General features: G+C 48.3%; 1 protein-coding gene across 1 annotated transcript; it reads right to left on the bottom strand.

Annotated features, from left to right (window-relative positions):
* Positions 1-1,170: 1,170 nt before the first annotated feature.
* On the bottom strand, positions 1,171-17,149 carry DNPEP (aspartyl aminopeptidase). The gene is made up of 15 exons (XM_083432068.1): positions 17,012-17,149; positions 16,790-16,856; positions 13,739-13,827; positions 13,455-13,568; positions 12,593-12,718; positions 9,790-9,920; positions 8,459-8,543; positions 8,214-8,318; positions 7,502-7,579; positions 6,255-6,338; positions 5,313-5,473; positions 4,143-4,182; positions 2,978-3,079; positions 2,240-2,407; positions 1,171-1,573 (listed from the first exon to the last, which is right to left on the bottom strand). Exons 1-15 carry the CDS (start codon positions 17,015-17,017, stop codon positions 1,523-1,525), a joined length of 1,407 nt encoding a protein of 468 aa, XP_083288194.1. The 5' UTR covers positions 17,018-17,149; the 3' UTR covers positions 1,171-1,522.
* Between the last annotated feature and the right edge of the window lie 265 nt (positions 17,150-17,414).

Here is a 17,414-nt window from a genome sequence, read left to right on the forward strand (position 1 = left end):
TTTGCCTCTGACGCCACCCATCACTGACACGCAGCATCCACAGGTGGCTGCCATTGAGCAAACAGAGGCCTCCAGCTGAAAAGGTTCCTCACTACACCATGCATGGTGACATTGCAGTCAGCTTCTTGTGTTATTCCCTTCCAACAGAATATCTGAAGGAGAAACTATGGGGGTATTAAGCAAATGGTATAAGACTGGAGGAAGGTGACCACGTTGACAAGGTTGTCTGTGTCTTTTCGGTCCACTTTTCATTAACACCACTTGTCCAGATTAGAGCTAAAACCAGAGGCTATGCTAAAGATAGGCATGTACTGTTTGATGATGCTTCGAACCTCCAGTCACTATTTTAGATCAGAACGGTCAATCCTCTGCCCTGATACGGAGAGCTGGGAAACCCATATTCCTACTTCCCAGGACCAGGCCTGCATAGGGGCTGAGGGCACTTTCAGACTACCAGTATTTTCAGATTGGATTCAACCACATAGTGGCAAACTCTGGCTGCACAATTACAGTGGACCAGGACATCCTGCATCACATACCTCCTTCTCCTAAAGGCTATGCTCTTTGCAATAAGGAAAGTGATGGGAAAATGCACAGGAAAGTGTGGGATAACACTTGAATTGATGCAATGTCATCTAACCTCCTTGCAAACAATTCAGGAGGAATGCTCAGTGAACAAGTCTTCTGGAGCTCCCTGAGTAAGGAGATTCCATTCATTGGTATCTTAGGGCTGCCATACATCCAGAATTTCCTGGAAATTGCTGGGACTTGGCTGTCAAAAACAGTGTCCAGGTGGAATTATCTGGGAAAATCAGAACGTACGTCAACCCAATTTTTGTGTCCGGATTTTCACTTTTGAAATATGGCAACTCTATGGTATCTAGGCAGCCAAGTTTCTGGGGATTCCCTCATCCATGGCAAGATAAAATAATCCCCCCCCCCAGCTACTAGAATTATGGATAGAAAATGGTGCTGAACAGTGCATTCCCACAAACGTAATCTACCTGGTGTGATCTTGTGTACTTGCCTGTGTATATAATGCCTCTCAGACATTGCTTGCTTGGCAGCCAGTATATCTCATTGACATTTTGAGAGCGGCACTTCACACAGGGCGGTAGCTAATTTAGAACCCAAGTGAATGAGCAAAGGATGTGGGAGTGGGATGATCAATTAAAAGTATGAATCACTTGGCATTTATTCAATGCTGGAATTTCACCCACAATTTCAGTGCCCACTTAAAGCACCGTGATGACTGTAGATAGCCCTTTAACACATCAGTATCTTGAATAAAGTTTTCTATCTGCTATGAAGGAGTGAGGACGAGCTGTTCTATGGCACAGGCTCTCTGGATCAGGCCCTCCTGGCTGTACGCAAGCCTCAAATGCCCAGCCTCTTTTGGAAAATGACTGTAATGCAACTCTCCAGAAGCAGTCGTTCCATGAGCCGCTGTACAACATGTGCCTTAATTGCTATCTGGCCAGGGAGAGGAGGCGTTAGCCGCTTCCTGTGCTTGAGATGCTCTTCAGTTGCTCAGCAGTCCCTGATCCAGCACTGGGAACAGCTCAAAGAAGGCCTGGGAAAAAAGGATGGAAGGAAGGAGGAGAGAAAGAAAGAGGAGGAAGAGTCAGGTTTGGTGGGGGAAGAACAACCCTTGGGGGGGGGGAACGGGGCAGCTGTCAAACACACACATATGATGGCGTCACCATGGCAGCAGGAGAATCGTGAGGCACCATGTTGCCACAGAAACCGATCACCGACTGGAGGGCACCATCGTTGCCATGGTAACATACAGACAAGATTACAAGGAAGAGATAGGGAGTGGGCGGCAGCAGGGCTCAACCTGCAACCCGGGGCGGGGAAGATAGTGACCTCGATATGTATGGAAACCTTGTTCCTGTCTGCCAAGCTCTTCCCACACTTTGTGCCCCCCTCCTCCCCAAACAATACATAGGGCCAGAAGGAAAGCTCTCTGTTTACGTTGCCCTTCCCTCTTTCCTGGTTTGCTCCCAACTGTACAACCAAGGCCCATGACAAGAGTGTTTCTTTGCTAAGGGGATACTCCTCTCTCACGCCATTCAGGCTTCCTCAGTCTAGCCTAACTCACAGGGTTGTTGTGAGGACAACCTGGGAAAGGGGTGGGTGGGAGACCAGGGCACACACCCACACCCTGGGAGGCAACAGAAAACAGCTCCGCTCAATGCAAATGCTTCCCCTCTGCCCCACCTGAGCTGCCACCCACCTTGAAGAGAGTGATGGACTGCAGGACGCTGGAAGTGCAGCACATCTCGCGGATGGAGTGCATGGCCAGCTGCGGGGAGCCCATGTCCAGGACACGCAAGCCAAGGCGGGAGGCCAAGATGGGCCCAATGGTGCTGCCGCAGGGAGAGTCATTCCGAACCATGAATTCCTGCAATAGGCAAATGAATTTTCTTTTAAGGCTCTTGAGCAGCTGATTTGGCCTTGACACTGTCCAGGGGTTGGGGACTCCCTTTAGCTGTTGGACAAGGCCATTAAGAAGGGCGGCCAGATATGGATCTACCAAGCGTCGATGATGGGAGTGGAGGAGGCCTTTGGGGAGAAGGCTCTGGGCACCTATGTGCACAACCCCAGCATCAAGAGACAGCCATGGGGTGGAAATGCTTCAACACTCCACAGACCTTAAAACCCAAGAAGGAACAGCCAGGGGTTGGAGAGAGAAGGAAGCAGAAAAAACCCATCTTCAGATATGGAGTAAGGCCTTCTCCATAGCATTTAATCCTGAAGGCCCACCATTTCTGGTCCCATCTCCCGCCCCCAACGGCAGATGGAGCATCTTGCCCCATTGGTCCCTGGGCTGCAGAATCTACAGTACAGGCACATAGCACTTATGTATTTCCCTACGCTGGCTGATCCAAACTCACCCTCTAGTGGCCACAGTCATTAAGTGCAAGGGGAAAGCTTGGGAATAGCTCTTGAGGTAGAGAGGAACAATGCTTACTTGCAGGGGGACGTCCACACGGCTGGCAATTTCTCGGATCAGGGCCTCGGTGACAGCAGTAGAGGCATAGCGCTGGTTGCTGTTCACTTTTATTGTAGGGCCCTGCGTGAGAAACCAGAGGATTCAGAAAAAAAGATGTACTAAGAAAGGAGATGTGGTCTGCACACATCAAGAACATAAAGCTTTGCTTCCCGAAACATGAGCTGCAACAGAAAGAAGGCGGCATGGAAGCCAAAAGGAACCACTGGAAAGCAGAGACCTACCCCATGGTAATCTTGCCCCAGAATAATGCAGTAGTTCTATGTATCCCACACAGAAACAAGCATAGGCCTGAGTCTTCCTTTGGGCTTTCAGACAATCTTCCCCCTGCTCTTCTGGCTTGTGGGATCAGGAGATGAGCAACTGCCTTGAGCCCCCCAGCCATGGGATGGGACCAATGCTTGGCACCAGACATCCAAAGTCCCAGAACAAGCCCCCTGCCCTACTAAATACAACAACAGAAAAATCCACTGGCATAATCATTCCTTCCATCTACCATAGCTAGGCATGAGTGTCATTGCTTATGTAGGCAAAACAGCACCACTACCCCAATACAAAATCTTAAGGGGCTTAGGCAAGCAAGTTTGCAGAAGTACTACAATATTTTTATTTTGGGGGAGGAATACCCAAAAGCCAAAGGAGGATTGAGCATGCTCTGTGGGCACATGATACTAATGGGCGAGGGGGAATGAAATGAAACACCCTATCAGAATGGCAGGGGCAGCTGGCTGCTTCCAGAACAGGAGCCCTGCACACTACAATATTCTGTTGCAGCTCCAGCCTGTAAGGATACATCACAAATATTGTAAAGGGCAGGACTGTAACTAACATGTTGTTTCCAGCAATTGAATAACTTTTGCCATACTTCTCAACATCTAGGCCACGGGAGCAAAAGCAAATCCCCCACCCCAGCATCTCTGAAAGCTCATTCTTACATTCAGAGGCAAAGATTTGTGTATTAAAAACCAATGTTATCAGGTCTTAAAGAAGAATTAACTTCAGTTTCAGGAGTAAGTTTTGCTACCTCCCCCGTTCAACTTGCGCTGAGGACGACTCTGCTACTGCTTGCAGAGAGTCTGCCTTAGTTTTCCACATTTTATTGTTGCCACGTGGCCCTGTCACCTACCTTGTGGAACTCTGGACGGTGGTTCTTATCATGCTTGTCGCTGTAAAAGGGAGCATCAAATTAGACCCTGGCCAAGTAGATCCCAAACTCTTAGAAACATGAGGCTGAATTTCGAAGAAGAGACAACAGTGGAATGAAACTAAGAAGAGATGCCTGGGAGCTATTTCAAAAGAAGCAGGGTTTTTTTGGGGGGGGTGGCAGAGTGGCGCTCCTGATGTGTCAGTGAGAACACCTGTATGCAGATTTATGCACAAAGGACTTTTATTAGAGTGGAGACAGGCATTCTGGGGAAGAGGAGCACTGCCATATGCCAGTGGCAGGATGAGAAAGACCCTCTTGACAGTGATGCCTAAGAGCTGCATCTAGCCCAAGGGCACCATTTGCCAGGGGGCAGATTCAGCGCTGGGTACATAATTTGGAACAAGTACAAGCCAAACTCGGAAGGCAGAGGAGCACCTCCATTTTCTGACTTTCAGCATACGCTGCCTTTGACACTGCCAAACTGTTTTCTAGGGCCATGAGGCCTGGGTGAGAGAAAGTGCATTTGTCGGGGAAGGCTGAACATAACTACTGGTTCTGCCTCAATCCATGTCCTTTGCCAAAACGCTACCCCTGAGGGTGGTTCCAAATGTTGCAGGACGACAACTCCCGTCATCCCTGACCACCGGCCATGCTGGCTGGGGCTAATGGGATTTGGAGTCCAACCATGTCTGCAGAGGTGGGGGGGGGGGGCAGATTCTCCAGTTCTGCTCTGGAGGGGTCCAAGGCCCAGGACCTCTGCTCAACAGTTTAGGGAGCCTTACTCCCTTGTTATAATTGAGGGGAGGGCCTTTAAATCGATGACTTGGATTTTGCAGATTAGCCTATACTGATAAAGAAATGTTTCTGACCTCAGGATTTTCAGGTTTGAGAGTTGGTAAGTGAGACAGCTTGCATTTCTATCCTACAGTTTTAAGTGTCAAAAAATTTTGTTTATAAAACCATGAGGACTGGATTTTATTTTATTTTTAATGAAAGCTGGGCCTCTTTGAAAGCCGAATTCCACAAGAGATGCCAACTTTTCAGCTTGTACTGCAAGCCAGCAAATTCACAGCAGAATGCCTAATATTTAGTAAAATACTTGCTAAACCCTCATGCATTTCTTCCTGCTGGGCACAGCAACATACTCACGCATAATTGGGGTGCACGGCATGGGCCATGTCAGCACTGATCATGCAGGACTTTGGCATGGCTTCCTCAAAGGCTGTCAAGTTCTGGGGCGAAGCAGAGATGCGCCGAAGGACAAGTTCAGTGAGGAGCGAACCAGCCCCCTGTGAACTCTGGGAACCAACCTGCCAGGTAAATCAAGTCAGTAAAGGAGCCGGCAAGAAGAGCTTTTTTAACCCAGAAATATTCCACCTCCCATCACAGTGTGGTGCAGCAGTTAGGAATGCTGGCTGATGATGGGTGTGGGGAACCTTTGCCCCTCTAGATGCTGCTGATATACAGCCCCCATCAAGCAGGGGCAACGGTCAAGGACAACAGGAGTTGTAGCCCAGCAACATCTGGAGGAGCAAACATTTCCCACCCCTGGACTAGGACCTGAAAGACGAGGGCTCAAATCACAGCTCAACCAGCAAGGGTGATGGGTGAGCTTGGGCCAGTCCCTCTCAGCTGAGCCTACTTCACAGGGTTGTTCTGAGGATAAAATGGAGACAGGGAGAAGCAGGAATGCCACCCTTGAGCTCCTTAGAAGAAAGGTGTTGCATAAATGAATTAATAATGTTTCAGAGAGCAGACCTGTTCCTGCCCCTTAAATTCTCTTAACATTTCCCTTCATCATCTATCAAACCATAAGGTGGAGCCACTCTCCAAATAATAATATTCATCTAATGCTCAGAACAGGATGTCACTTTCCACTTCTGCAGCAACATAGGAGGCTGCCTTATACCGAGTCACACCATTGATCCATCTAGCTACATTGATTAGGAGCAGTTCTCCTACCTGGAGATGCCGGGGATTGAACCTGGGACCTTCTGCATGAAAAGCAGGTGCTCTACCCCTGGGCTATGGCCCTTCCCTCTTTTCTACCCAGAATGTAGCCTTGCCCATCCACGACTGTCTTGTACTGACCTCTTCATTGTCATAAAGTGCAACCAGGCGCACATTTGGCTCTTTGGCAAGAGCTCCAGGCCCTTCGCTGGATTCAATCAGAGCCTGCGGAAAAACATAAGGGGACAAGGTTAGGAAGTGCCTAATGGGGCAGGATAGGGAGTGCCCTGGGACAGAAATATTTGCTGCTGGTCTATGCGTTGCTATCTTGTGAGCCAACTTCTTAAAGAAACCTTGTCAGCGTCTCCTTTCATGTTCTCAGTACGTTAAATTCTGTACTTACAATTGAACTATTTTTCTTTAGTCTGTAGGTTAGATTGGCCTCCGTGGCCTGAACGTTTGCAAAGGTTCTCTACTGAGCTGACTTCTTAAAGAGAAGTGCCAGTTTCACTGCAATGCTAGATCGCTTCTGGCACCACAGGAAAGCCTACTTACGGCTTCTGACTAGCTGTCTGTCCCTACCCCCCGCGCCCATCCTAGGTATCTGGGAAAGTATACAAGCTCAGGGACTGTGAGTTTTGTGCTTCCAGCTGTCTTGGGCCTCTGACTACAGCAAATGGAAGGACTCCCTTGGGCTCAACTCTTAAGCTGCAGTCCCATGTCGGAAAGCTGGTGCACTGGGGGAGAAGAGTGTCACCAGGGTAGATAACTGGTGCCTTTATAGTCATTTCACAAAAAGGGGAATTTAAAATCGTATGCTGCTTCCGCTGTAGTGCAACAGTTCTGGAAAAAGCTGTACCCTACCTTTTGACAAAACTTTACAAAAGACCCATGCCTGATGTTACATAAATAAAGATTGCCCTTGGCTGCTTCTGACTTTCTCCTCGCCCCCCCCCCCCCCACCACATGTGTGGTTTACTTCCATGTAAACCACAGTATTCCATTTCATCTGAGCTGGAAGCCTTGTGGTTCTGCATAATCCCTCCAAGATTTGAAATGTTTCTCTACCTGTTGCTACACACAGAGAGAGTCTCAGAGGTATATTTCCACACACAGCCATTCCCACAAACATAGGAATAGTTTCACCATGCTGGGTCACCCCACCTTTTGGCTGCAAGAGTAAAGGGTCATTTTAGTACATGGTGTGGGGTGGGGACGGAATGTGAAACAATAGAGCAAGGGTTAGAAGTAGGTTCTAGGTGATTTCTGGGGGAAACACAAGTTATTAGAGCATATTAGAGGATGGCTCCTTTGCATGGCACTGACGGATCACAGAAGAGAATTCATCTCTGACCCACCCCCGCCCCCCAACCGCACAAAGTACTCACCTGCAGGGCACAGTAGCTGCTGTGGAGATTGTCCAGGCGAGGGGAGAAAATGAACTCACTGAAGGCGCCACCTAGTGTCTGGAGGAGGATTCACCAGAAAGAAAAAATCCTGAGCTGGGACCAACCTTTCCCTGGTTCAGTCTGTCTGCCACACACCACACATTCTCCCTGCAGGATTTGCAAACGGGTTGGAGAGTGGCAGCTGGGATCTTTCCCCAGGAGATGAATGAGAATCTGGAACAAGCATCTCTCTCTATGCCTCTCTCTCTCTCTCTCAGACCAAAGGAAGAAGAAGAAGAAGAGTTTGGATTTGATATCCCGCCTTTCACTCCCCTTCAGGAGTCTCAAAGCGGCTAACATTCTCCTTTCCCTTCCTCCCCCACAACAAACACTCTGTGAGGTGAGTGGGGCTGAGAGACTTCAAAGAAGTGTGACTGGCCCAAGGTCACCCAGCAGCTGCTCTCTCAGACCAAAGGGTGGGGGATCTGTGGTTCTCCTGATGTTGCTAGACTACAACCCCCACCACTGACCATGCTGGCTGGTAGGAAGCTCACAGGTTCCCCATTGCTGTGCTAAAGGAAAGTTGCATGGAGCTAGAAAATGTAATGAGTTCAACCATGTGACCCTTAGAAAGCTAGCTCTGCCCAAAACCAAAACCCCACTGCCAACCCCGAATGAACTATTTATTTATTTAATAAAACAGGACACTCACAGGAGGCTGTGTATCCACCAGGCACAACTCCATCTCCACCACCTGCTCCGGTTTCACCTTCAGCTGGGAGCAGAGGAGGGCCAGCAGGGCTGGAGAGTGACGGCTCTGTGAGAAAGAAAAGTTGTAAGAAGAAAGCTGCCAATTCCCCCCTTTATTTTGGACCTGCCTACTGTACCTCTCCAGCCAATTCAACAGCATCCTTGTGTGTCTCCCCCCCCCCCCCCCGGCTGCCTCCCCAGCCTTACCTGGAGAGATGAGGTACAAGCTGTGTCTGTCTTGGACGTCTTCTTTTCCAGGGCCTCCTGGACTTCTGTGGCCAGAATCGGGACCCTGGGAACGGCAGGTGTGTTGGCTGTTTAACTGGCTTGCTCATTATTGCTGCTTCCTGGGAAATTTGGCTCCAAGAAGCAGCTGGAGCCCATGGAGCCACCAAGACCCAACAGCACAAAACACTTCCAAAGAAGCTACTTGGTGAAACTCAGCCCCTCGGCAAAGCAAGAAACTCTGTAACTACGCCTCACCTTTTTTTCTCTGGGAACATCCCCTCCCATTGCCATCACATCCCCTCCCATCATATTGGTAGCATGGTCCAACAGCCAAGTGCTGGGGAACCTGCGGTCCTCTAGATCAGGGGTGGAGAACTGGATCCAGCCAGCAGCCTGGATCCTTATCATCTCCAGGGGCCAAGTTTGACATGCCACTGTCAACCACCTGGTGTCACAACGATGTCAGGTGGGCCACTTTCTTGCTTGTGCGGTACATGAAGCTTTGAAGTCCTGAGAATCAGCTGAGTGTCAGGGTTCCAGCACACTATGCACAGCTCTGTGCAAGCACCAACTGATTGTTGGGGCTGGCACAGAGCCATGCAAGGAGCTACGCACAAGGCTTGGCAGGTGATGCTGATCACACAGGCCAGGTGTAGGGCAGGTGGGTATGGCTTGGTTAAAACTTAGACAGGCACGTGACAAAGACCATCATTTCAGAAGGCATTTTCCACTGGTTTTCTGCTTTTACAATGAATTTTATTATTCTTTTTCTCTATAAGGTGTAGTTTTCATTAAAAACTTGTGTACGCTGCTTAGGATTCTGAACGTTAAGTGGTCTATAAATACTGGAAGTAAAAAAAAAACCAAATAAAGATGGGGTGCCAGTAAGCCCTCCAGTCCCAGCCAGTCTGATATGACTTATTACACAGAATCCAGACCATGGCCTCTCTAGGCAATCCTAAAGCACAGAGTATTGTATCAACATAGAAAGCTGTCATATATACCAAGTCAGGTCTACCTAGCTCGGTGCTGTTCAGACTGGCAGTGGCTCTCCAAGGCTTCAGACAGGGACCATTCCCAGCCCCCAGCCCTGGAGATGATGGGGAGCTTGAGCCTGGAACCTTCTGCATGCCAAGCAGATGGTCTTCCTCTGAGCTAAGGTCATTCCCCATCACCCAAGGGGATCAAACTCTGCAGCTGACTTTTTTGTTGAAAGGCAAATGACAGGAGTGCCAGCCAGGCCTGCTGCCCCTCGCCCCAACCCACCACGGAATATATGAGCACAGAGGAACAGCAGTTTACACACTCACAGGTGCTGCTCTGTGTTTGGCCCGAAGCTCTCATTCACATTGCGCTGGAGGTGGATGGCCAGGTGTGGGATGCGGAGGATGGGCTGCTCCACCCACACCAGCTGCTGCTCCAGGCGCCCTGTGCACAGGTCCTGAAATGGAAAAGAGAAGGGGGACATCAGTGTAGGGTGTGGGTCATTCTGCCACTTTCACCCACTAGCATAATGTGGGAGAGGGGAGGAACAGAAGAGCGAGATTAAGGCAGCAGCTGGGAGCTAAAGGCTCTCATTGAACCACTGGTCCACCCAGCCTAGTGTTGTCTACACTGACTGGCAGAAGGACTCCTTTGCCGTGCAACTTGCAAATTCCAGAGATCAAACCAGAGATCAAATTGCAAAGCAGGTGATCTTCCACCAAGATATGGCCCTTCTGGAAAATAGAGCTATCACGAACAATCTAACAAAAGTGCCCAGGCGGGGGGGAAAGGCAGCTTTGCAGGGGGGAGAGACTGGAAAAGATTGGACCAATAGTGTAACTATGCCCATGGTTTCACCAATACTGACAATTAGCGCTTTCAGAGGTAGAGGTGTGTGTGTGTGTGTGTGTGTGTGTGTGTGTATGCTTCCTTCCCCCATGCTACTGGCTTGGATGAAAATGGGAGATCCTCCCTCCTTTAAAGTTGTTTAAAAACAACAACAAAAAGAAGAAGAGATCTGTTTCAGCCCTGAGCATCTGTCTTTAAGCAACTCAGAAAGAATGCAGAAAAGAGACCCTTGTTCTCAAAATATGCCAACTAAGAGCATTTATGACAGCATTTTAGAACATGAGTTTGGAGGAACTTTTAGAAAGTTTCACATTTCAATTTGGTAAGAGTGCCACCATAACTATGCACGCTTCCATTCCCACTTCCCTAATAAATTTTCTGGCCCACACAGACCATGCACCTATGCTTGCGGGAGCCTCATCTCCACTTGGTTTAAATTAATGTTTAATTTTACTCTCAAGTAGGTGTAGGTGAGAACAGAATTGCAGAATGGAACAAAGCCCCAAACATCTTTTTGATCAGAACTTTCATCTCTTCATCGCTTTTGGTTTCAGTCATATTCAAACAAGTACTTTAAAGTATGACACACTTTGAACTAGACTCCAGTCCTACTCAAGTGCAGCTAGGCAACCAGCTCCACTGAACACACTCATGTTTACCAGGGCAGAAAGCACTGATCAGGTAATTCATTAAACAGAAGATTAAAATTGCTGGTTTTTAATAACACTTTTATGGACTTTGTCTCCAGGGAAGGATATTCGCTGTTGGAACCTTTGTTGCATCTCAGTCTCAATCAAAACAATGCAATGCATGCAGCTTGATTATTCCACATGATAAACACTTCAGTTTCCTTCATCAAGCACCCTCAGAATATGTCAATTCATATTAGCATTTAACAAACTACTTAAAAAAAAACCCAAGACAACCAACTAAAATCTTCAGTTTAACAGCATATAATAGCAAGAACCCCATACGAAAAAAGCAACAGCTGGGCAATAGAGCTATCTAGAGCTATTTCTCACACCTAACCCAGGGCAGTGGTGGAGAGGAAGTAGCCACATTTAAATTTCAGCCACGTGACTCCAAGGTTCTCACATTACTGGAGTGGCAACCGAAGACGTCATGCTGTAGGACAGGACAACATCTGGCCCTCAGATGTTGTTGGGAGTCTCCCAACTTCCGTCAGCCCCAACCAGTGTGGCCAATGATCAGGAATGATGCATGGTGGGAATCCAATGTCATCTAGAAGGCCAAGTTCACCAGTCCTACTGCAGCAGCTCCCAGGCTGCAGAGCAAATATAAGAATAGGCCTTGATGTGCAGGTGATGGAAACTTCAGGCCAATGCAGCCCACCAAAGCTGCCATATGTCTGGATTTTCCCGGACATTATCTGGATTTCAAAGGGGGGAGAGATTTCCGAAAGGTGGCGCTTTGTCCTGGACCTTAGGCAAGTTCTTTTGGCTCAACAATTTTGGAGGTGTCCTGGTTTTTGAAATATGGCAACCCTATCCACCAAGTCTCTCTATCTGGCCCTTGGTACTCTTCCCTCCTCAGCCATACCCTTTAGTAGGTCTACTTCCTGCCCTCCTTGAGTGTTTCTTCCTAACTGGAATATGTCCTTGTCCTTGTCAGTGTTCATAAAAAAACAAAAGGAAGGGTTCTGACCTCCCTTTGTTGCCTCAGCCTGGTCCTCGGACCTTTGTCGGCATAAAAGAGTCCACGAGAAAAGTATCCTTGCAGAGTTTTATTCTTAAAAGTCTTTTTGCAAAAGCGACTGACCAACTGTACACACATCAACACTACCAGCTTTCACTAACCAACCAGCCAACCAACCCAACCAACATTTCTCACTCTATATATACGGTGCAGGCCGCTGACTCACGCTGACCCAGCTTTTTAAGCATTAAAGAAACAGCGGCCAATTTTCAGCCGTGACAGTCCTCTGATAATACCTTGTGGGTGTCTGGGATAGAAGATAGAGAGGACTGTGTCTGTGTGTGTGTAGAAATTACTCAGCTGTCCAAAGATAAAAACTGCATTAGCTTCTTTGTGCACTTTTTGTCTCTGGCCCTCCCCACCCCCACTGGCATGTGGCCCCTGGAAGGCTGTCCAGAAATGAATTTGGCTCTTAGGCTGGCAAGTGTTCCTCACCCCTGCCCTAATGTGACATGGCTGCAATACTGGAGGTAAAGTCAGGTCTCTTCCAGTTGGAAAAACCTATGCATTGAAGAGCTCCTAAAGTCACATAGTATACAGTGCAGGGCCCCGGCCAGGACTAACCTTGACGATGACTCTTCCTGCAACAGAGAGGTCACGGTCGAACCAGGTGCTCCAGATGCCCCCTCCATATGTCTCCACAGCCACTTGGACTGTGCCCTCCTGGCTACGTTTTGAGCAGCGTTTCACCTGGATGACACACAAGGACATTCATATGTATATCCCAACAGCACATACTGAATTAGCTCCTCACATTGTAAGGAACTGACCCAACAACAAGAAATGGGGCCAGAGTTATTGTCATAAGAGTGGGTGGCAGCTTTGGATTTTTTGCAGTTACATTCACCGTATACATATATACCAAGTTATGCACTCAATTGGTTGGTATTCTGTATGCATTTATTTGGTCCATGGCTTTTTCTTTAGTGTTAAAAGATGTATTTCAATAAGTCCAGTTAAAAAATCCCAACCAACAGTTGTTTTTTTTAAAAAAAGGAGTGGAAGAAGGCAAATCCAAAGGGATGTTGTCCAGACTGCTGCCAGAAGGAGGAAGCAAGTTTATCACAATTCTGCAAACACTGGCAATCCAATAACATAGGCAAAAGGAGTGGCCGAAAACAGTATTTGCAGGGATGGGGAACCTGTGGCCCTCCAGTTTTTGTTGGGAGCCCTACCTCTCACCACGACTCCTGGCCATGCTGGTGGGAGTTGGAATTCAACAGCATCTTGGGGGGGGGGGGGCATAGGCTCCCCACACCATCCATATTGGGTATCGGGACAAGCCTGTTCACAGAAAGTCAATGTAAAGGGGAGACAACAAATAATGCAGGACTGAGACAACAGAGGGCTGCAGGAAGGAAGGAATGCTAAAGAGTACTCAGGGGCATGCTAGGCAGTATTGAGGGGGGGGGGGATTGCTGCTTACCCGCAGACATGGACTGTCTGTGTGGGCTCCGATCAAGCTGAAGCCATTGCCCGGCTGGTACTGTCCCCCAACAGCAAAGGCGATCAATGTCGAGAGGTTCCTGGTCACAAAATACTAATATGGCAGGGGGAGGGGTTAAAGAAAGAGTGGGAGACATCAGTGTTTTACCCAGTTCCCTAGATGGGGTGCCTGGCCAAGGCCTCATCTGGAGCACCCCACTCCTTCTCCCACCACCCCAATTCCTAAATGAGAAAGGGAAGGAAGAAGCCGCTCTATTTCCTCACCTTTCGGTCAGGCTGGATATCCCAGTGTTCAGTTTCCTTCAGCTCCTGGAAACCAGCCTGAAGCAGGCGGCTCCGACATTCGGCCACCACTGCAGGAGAGGAAAACACAAGCAGTCGTGAAGGGGGCATGAAGACACTCACCCCCAGCTGGCCAAGCTGCATGCAGAAGCAGGCTTCAAGGAGACATTTGGCTGCCCTGAATAAGGTGGAAGTTTGTGGGACTGCTTCCCCCTCCCCCAATTTTGGGACAACTGTAATGCTCTTCACTTCGGGATAGCCTAAAGCTTCAGCTGATGCAGAATTCTCCTCCCAGAAATTTAACTGGGGACAAGTGCTGGGATCCTGGGATCTCCTTTATCATATCAGCTGCATTGGCTCCTGGTCCATCCCCAAGTTCAATTCACAGGGCTGGCTATTCTTCAAAGACCTTTACGGCTTGGGAACATACACTTTCAGGTCTCGCCTCTTCCCAATATGTCTGAGTCCTAAGGTCAGCTTGTAGGTAGTCTTTCACTGGGTGCATTTGTCTTGGAGCCTCCCAGAGTGGCTGGGGAAACCCAGCCAGATGGGCGGGATATAAACAGTAACATTTATTATTATTATTATTATTATTATTATTAATAATAATAATAATAATAATAGTTTTTAGGAAGGCTTACAAGGTCTTTCTCTGTGGCAGGCTCCCTACTTGGAATTCACTGTCCCACACGTTTTGATGGCAGAGCTTTGAAAGACTGGGGTATAGGTAGGTAAATGAATTATGAAATTTCCCCTGACACATGAGACTCTGAATGATACCCCGCATCCCTGCCAAAAAAAAAACCAAAATCAGCATGATGCAGCTTAAACTGCACTCACAGGCCTATTTGTATTCTTGAACCCAAGCGTGAGAGTCATATTGTAATGTTATCACCCTGACTTGCTTACCCTACCCTAGCAGCAAGCACAGCCTCAGCTACAAAGCCTTTTGTGGCTTCCCAGCCTCTGCAGGTGAACATCCATGTTACCACACCTTCACAGAAATGATTAGGATTTGCTGCCGCCCCTGCACATGGAAGGATAGGCAACTGCTCAGAACATCCTCTGGGTTCAGATGTCCACAGAGAGCAAACAAGAAATGTATTAAGGAAAGCAAGATAAACATGTGAGGAAAGGCGAGGCCAGACTGAGCCGAAGAGGGTACAGAGAAAAAGCACTTGTGGTAAATAAATGCACATCTGCACAGGGCTCAAGCATTTACCCTTCTAAAGCTCCTTCCCTAGAAATGTTTCTTGTGACATCTCTGCACAACAAGCAGAATTAAGTGTGAAACCCTAACAAAGAATGGTGGGTAATATTCAGTGCTAGTCCAGATCAGATCCACTGAAATTAATGGGCATGACTAACTTGGATTCATTTATTTCAATGGGTTTACTCTGATTAGAATTTAGCGGAATACAAGCCTGAGCTTGTACTTCTGCCCACTGAGCATCCAACACAGTGGAGAAGATAAACCACCCTCCTTGTATTTTAAAATGCTCCAGTGAACCTCCTTGAATCAAGCAGAACCTGTTTGAGCCTCTACAAGGGAAATGAAACAGATGATTCAATGAAGGGCACATTATGCTCACCAAGACTTGCAGATAAGGAACATGTTGCATGCATTAAAGTTCTGCAGAAAATTATGAAAGTGGAATGAAAAGCATCCCATAATCTTCCAAAAGTTTAATTATTAAAAACATTTAAACACCAACTTTTTCAGAATTTCAGGTAGTGAACAATCAACTGCATCACAGTACAAATACAGTAAGACAAATGAGAATCCTTAAAAGTTACTCAAGTTACAAGTTAGAAATGATTGGGCAAATAACATTTCCCCCCCTGCCTGGTGCCAAAAAGAGAGCATAAGTACCAGGCAAGGCAATTTAGGAAGGTTGATCCCAGGGGGACTATAGGCTGACAAAAGCCCTTTATTTTGTTGCTGGATGCCAAACATCTGACACAGTAGTCACCTGGAGAGGTTACGTCTACACCATACATTTAAAACATTCATACCACTGTTGTCATTGTGACCCACTAGGAATCCTGGGAACTGCAATTTGTTAAGGGTGCTGATCTCACAGAACTACAATTCCCAGCACCCATAAACTATAGTTTCCAGGATTCTCCATGCATGTTAAACTGCTATAAGAGGGCTTAATGGTGCAAGTGTGACCACAGTCTCAGCAGAAGATCTTAAAGGTGGGCGCCCTCAGGCTTAAGGGCTGAATGCAGCATCCAAGGTCTTTATCTGGCCCTCAGGCCTTTACCCACTCCACAGCCCTAATGGCTCTGCTTTTTCCTGACTAGAATGCACACACCTCACATTTATTTATTTCTAATATAAATTTATTTTTTATTTTGACAAAGTAATAAGAATAAAAATGTGCACCCCACCCCTGAGACCATTCCATGGTAACTATCCAACCTCCCAAAATTTCAACACCTCTTGTGATGGTTTGACCCCTTTCCGTTTTAACAGTACAAATTCTACAAACACCTTCCATAGCTCCTGCATACAACCCGTCTTACCTTAATAGCACATATTAAAATATCATTTATAGCTATATCCCACCCGCACCACTTCATACCATTTCCCCATTTTATATCCACCTTGCCCCTTTCCACTTCCTAGCTATAACAACTCCAGCAGCTGTCAATAAATTCGTGAGCAAGTCCTTCCTAGCCTGCAACCTTCCACGCCATCGCAAACTGATAATAATGGTACCTCTGGACTTTAGGTCAGCTTTAACCCAGTGATTTCTGTTATCTCCTTAAGCACCCTCCGCCGCCCCCCCCCCCCAACTGTGCATATTTACACCCCTCGCACCACTCATTTAAAGCACACTGCTTACCCCACCCCACCCCCGAATCCTGGGAACTGTAGTTTACTCCTACGGAAGAGCTACAATTCCCAACACCCAGTTCCTGGGATTCTTCAGGGGGAAGACATGTGCTTTAAATGCATGGCAGACCTCCTGTTGGAGAAATACTTCCCGGGCGTGAAGCCCCCGGTCCCGGGCTCCGTCTTACCGTGATAAGGGGAGGGGCTGCGGCTGATAAACTTGAGCAGCTCCTGCGCCGCCTGCTTGGAGCTCGCCTGGGGAAGGAAAGGGAGCGAGTCACTAGGCGGCACCGGAGCAACCCGGCTTCGCCACTGCGCGGACGCCCCAAGGCCACGCTGCCTCCCGAGAGACCCTCCGCGCTCCTGCCGCCCCCGTCCCTCTCAGCAAAGCCCCCTCAAGCTTACACTACCTGCATGGTTGCCCAGCTCCGGCCCGGCCAAAGAACGAAGCCCGCGCCGCTTCCCTCTCTAGCAAGAACCGGCCCCGCCCCGCCCGGCTGCGCTGGGCCTGCTGGGCCTTGGGAAGGGAAGTGGCGGGCGGAGCCCCCTCTGCAGGCAGCTCTCGGTAGGGCCCGGGACGCTGCTTCAGAGGTCCGCCGCCGGGCGTGGAGGGCTGGTCGTACGTTGCAAAAGCGATGCTTGCCATAATAAGCCACCTTTTCATAGAATCACAGAACTACAGTTGGAAGGGATCCGAGGGTCATCTAGTCCAACCCCATGCAGTTGGCATAAGTGTGTTCCTGCTCTGTGCAACCAAAGGCCTACCAAGTGCCTTTTTCTGGTGGGACGCATACTCCTAAACATTTTGTGACT

This window comes from Podarcis tiliguerta, assembly GCF_965153285.1.
Source record: "Podarcis tiliguerta genome assembly, chromosome: 1".
Lineage (NCBI taxonomy): Eukaryota > Metazoa > Chordata > Lepidosauria > Squamata > Lacertidae > Podarcis > Podarcis tiliguerta.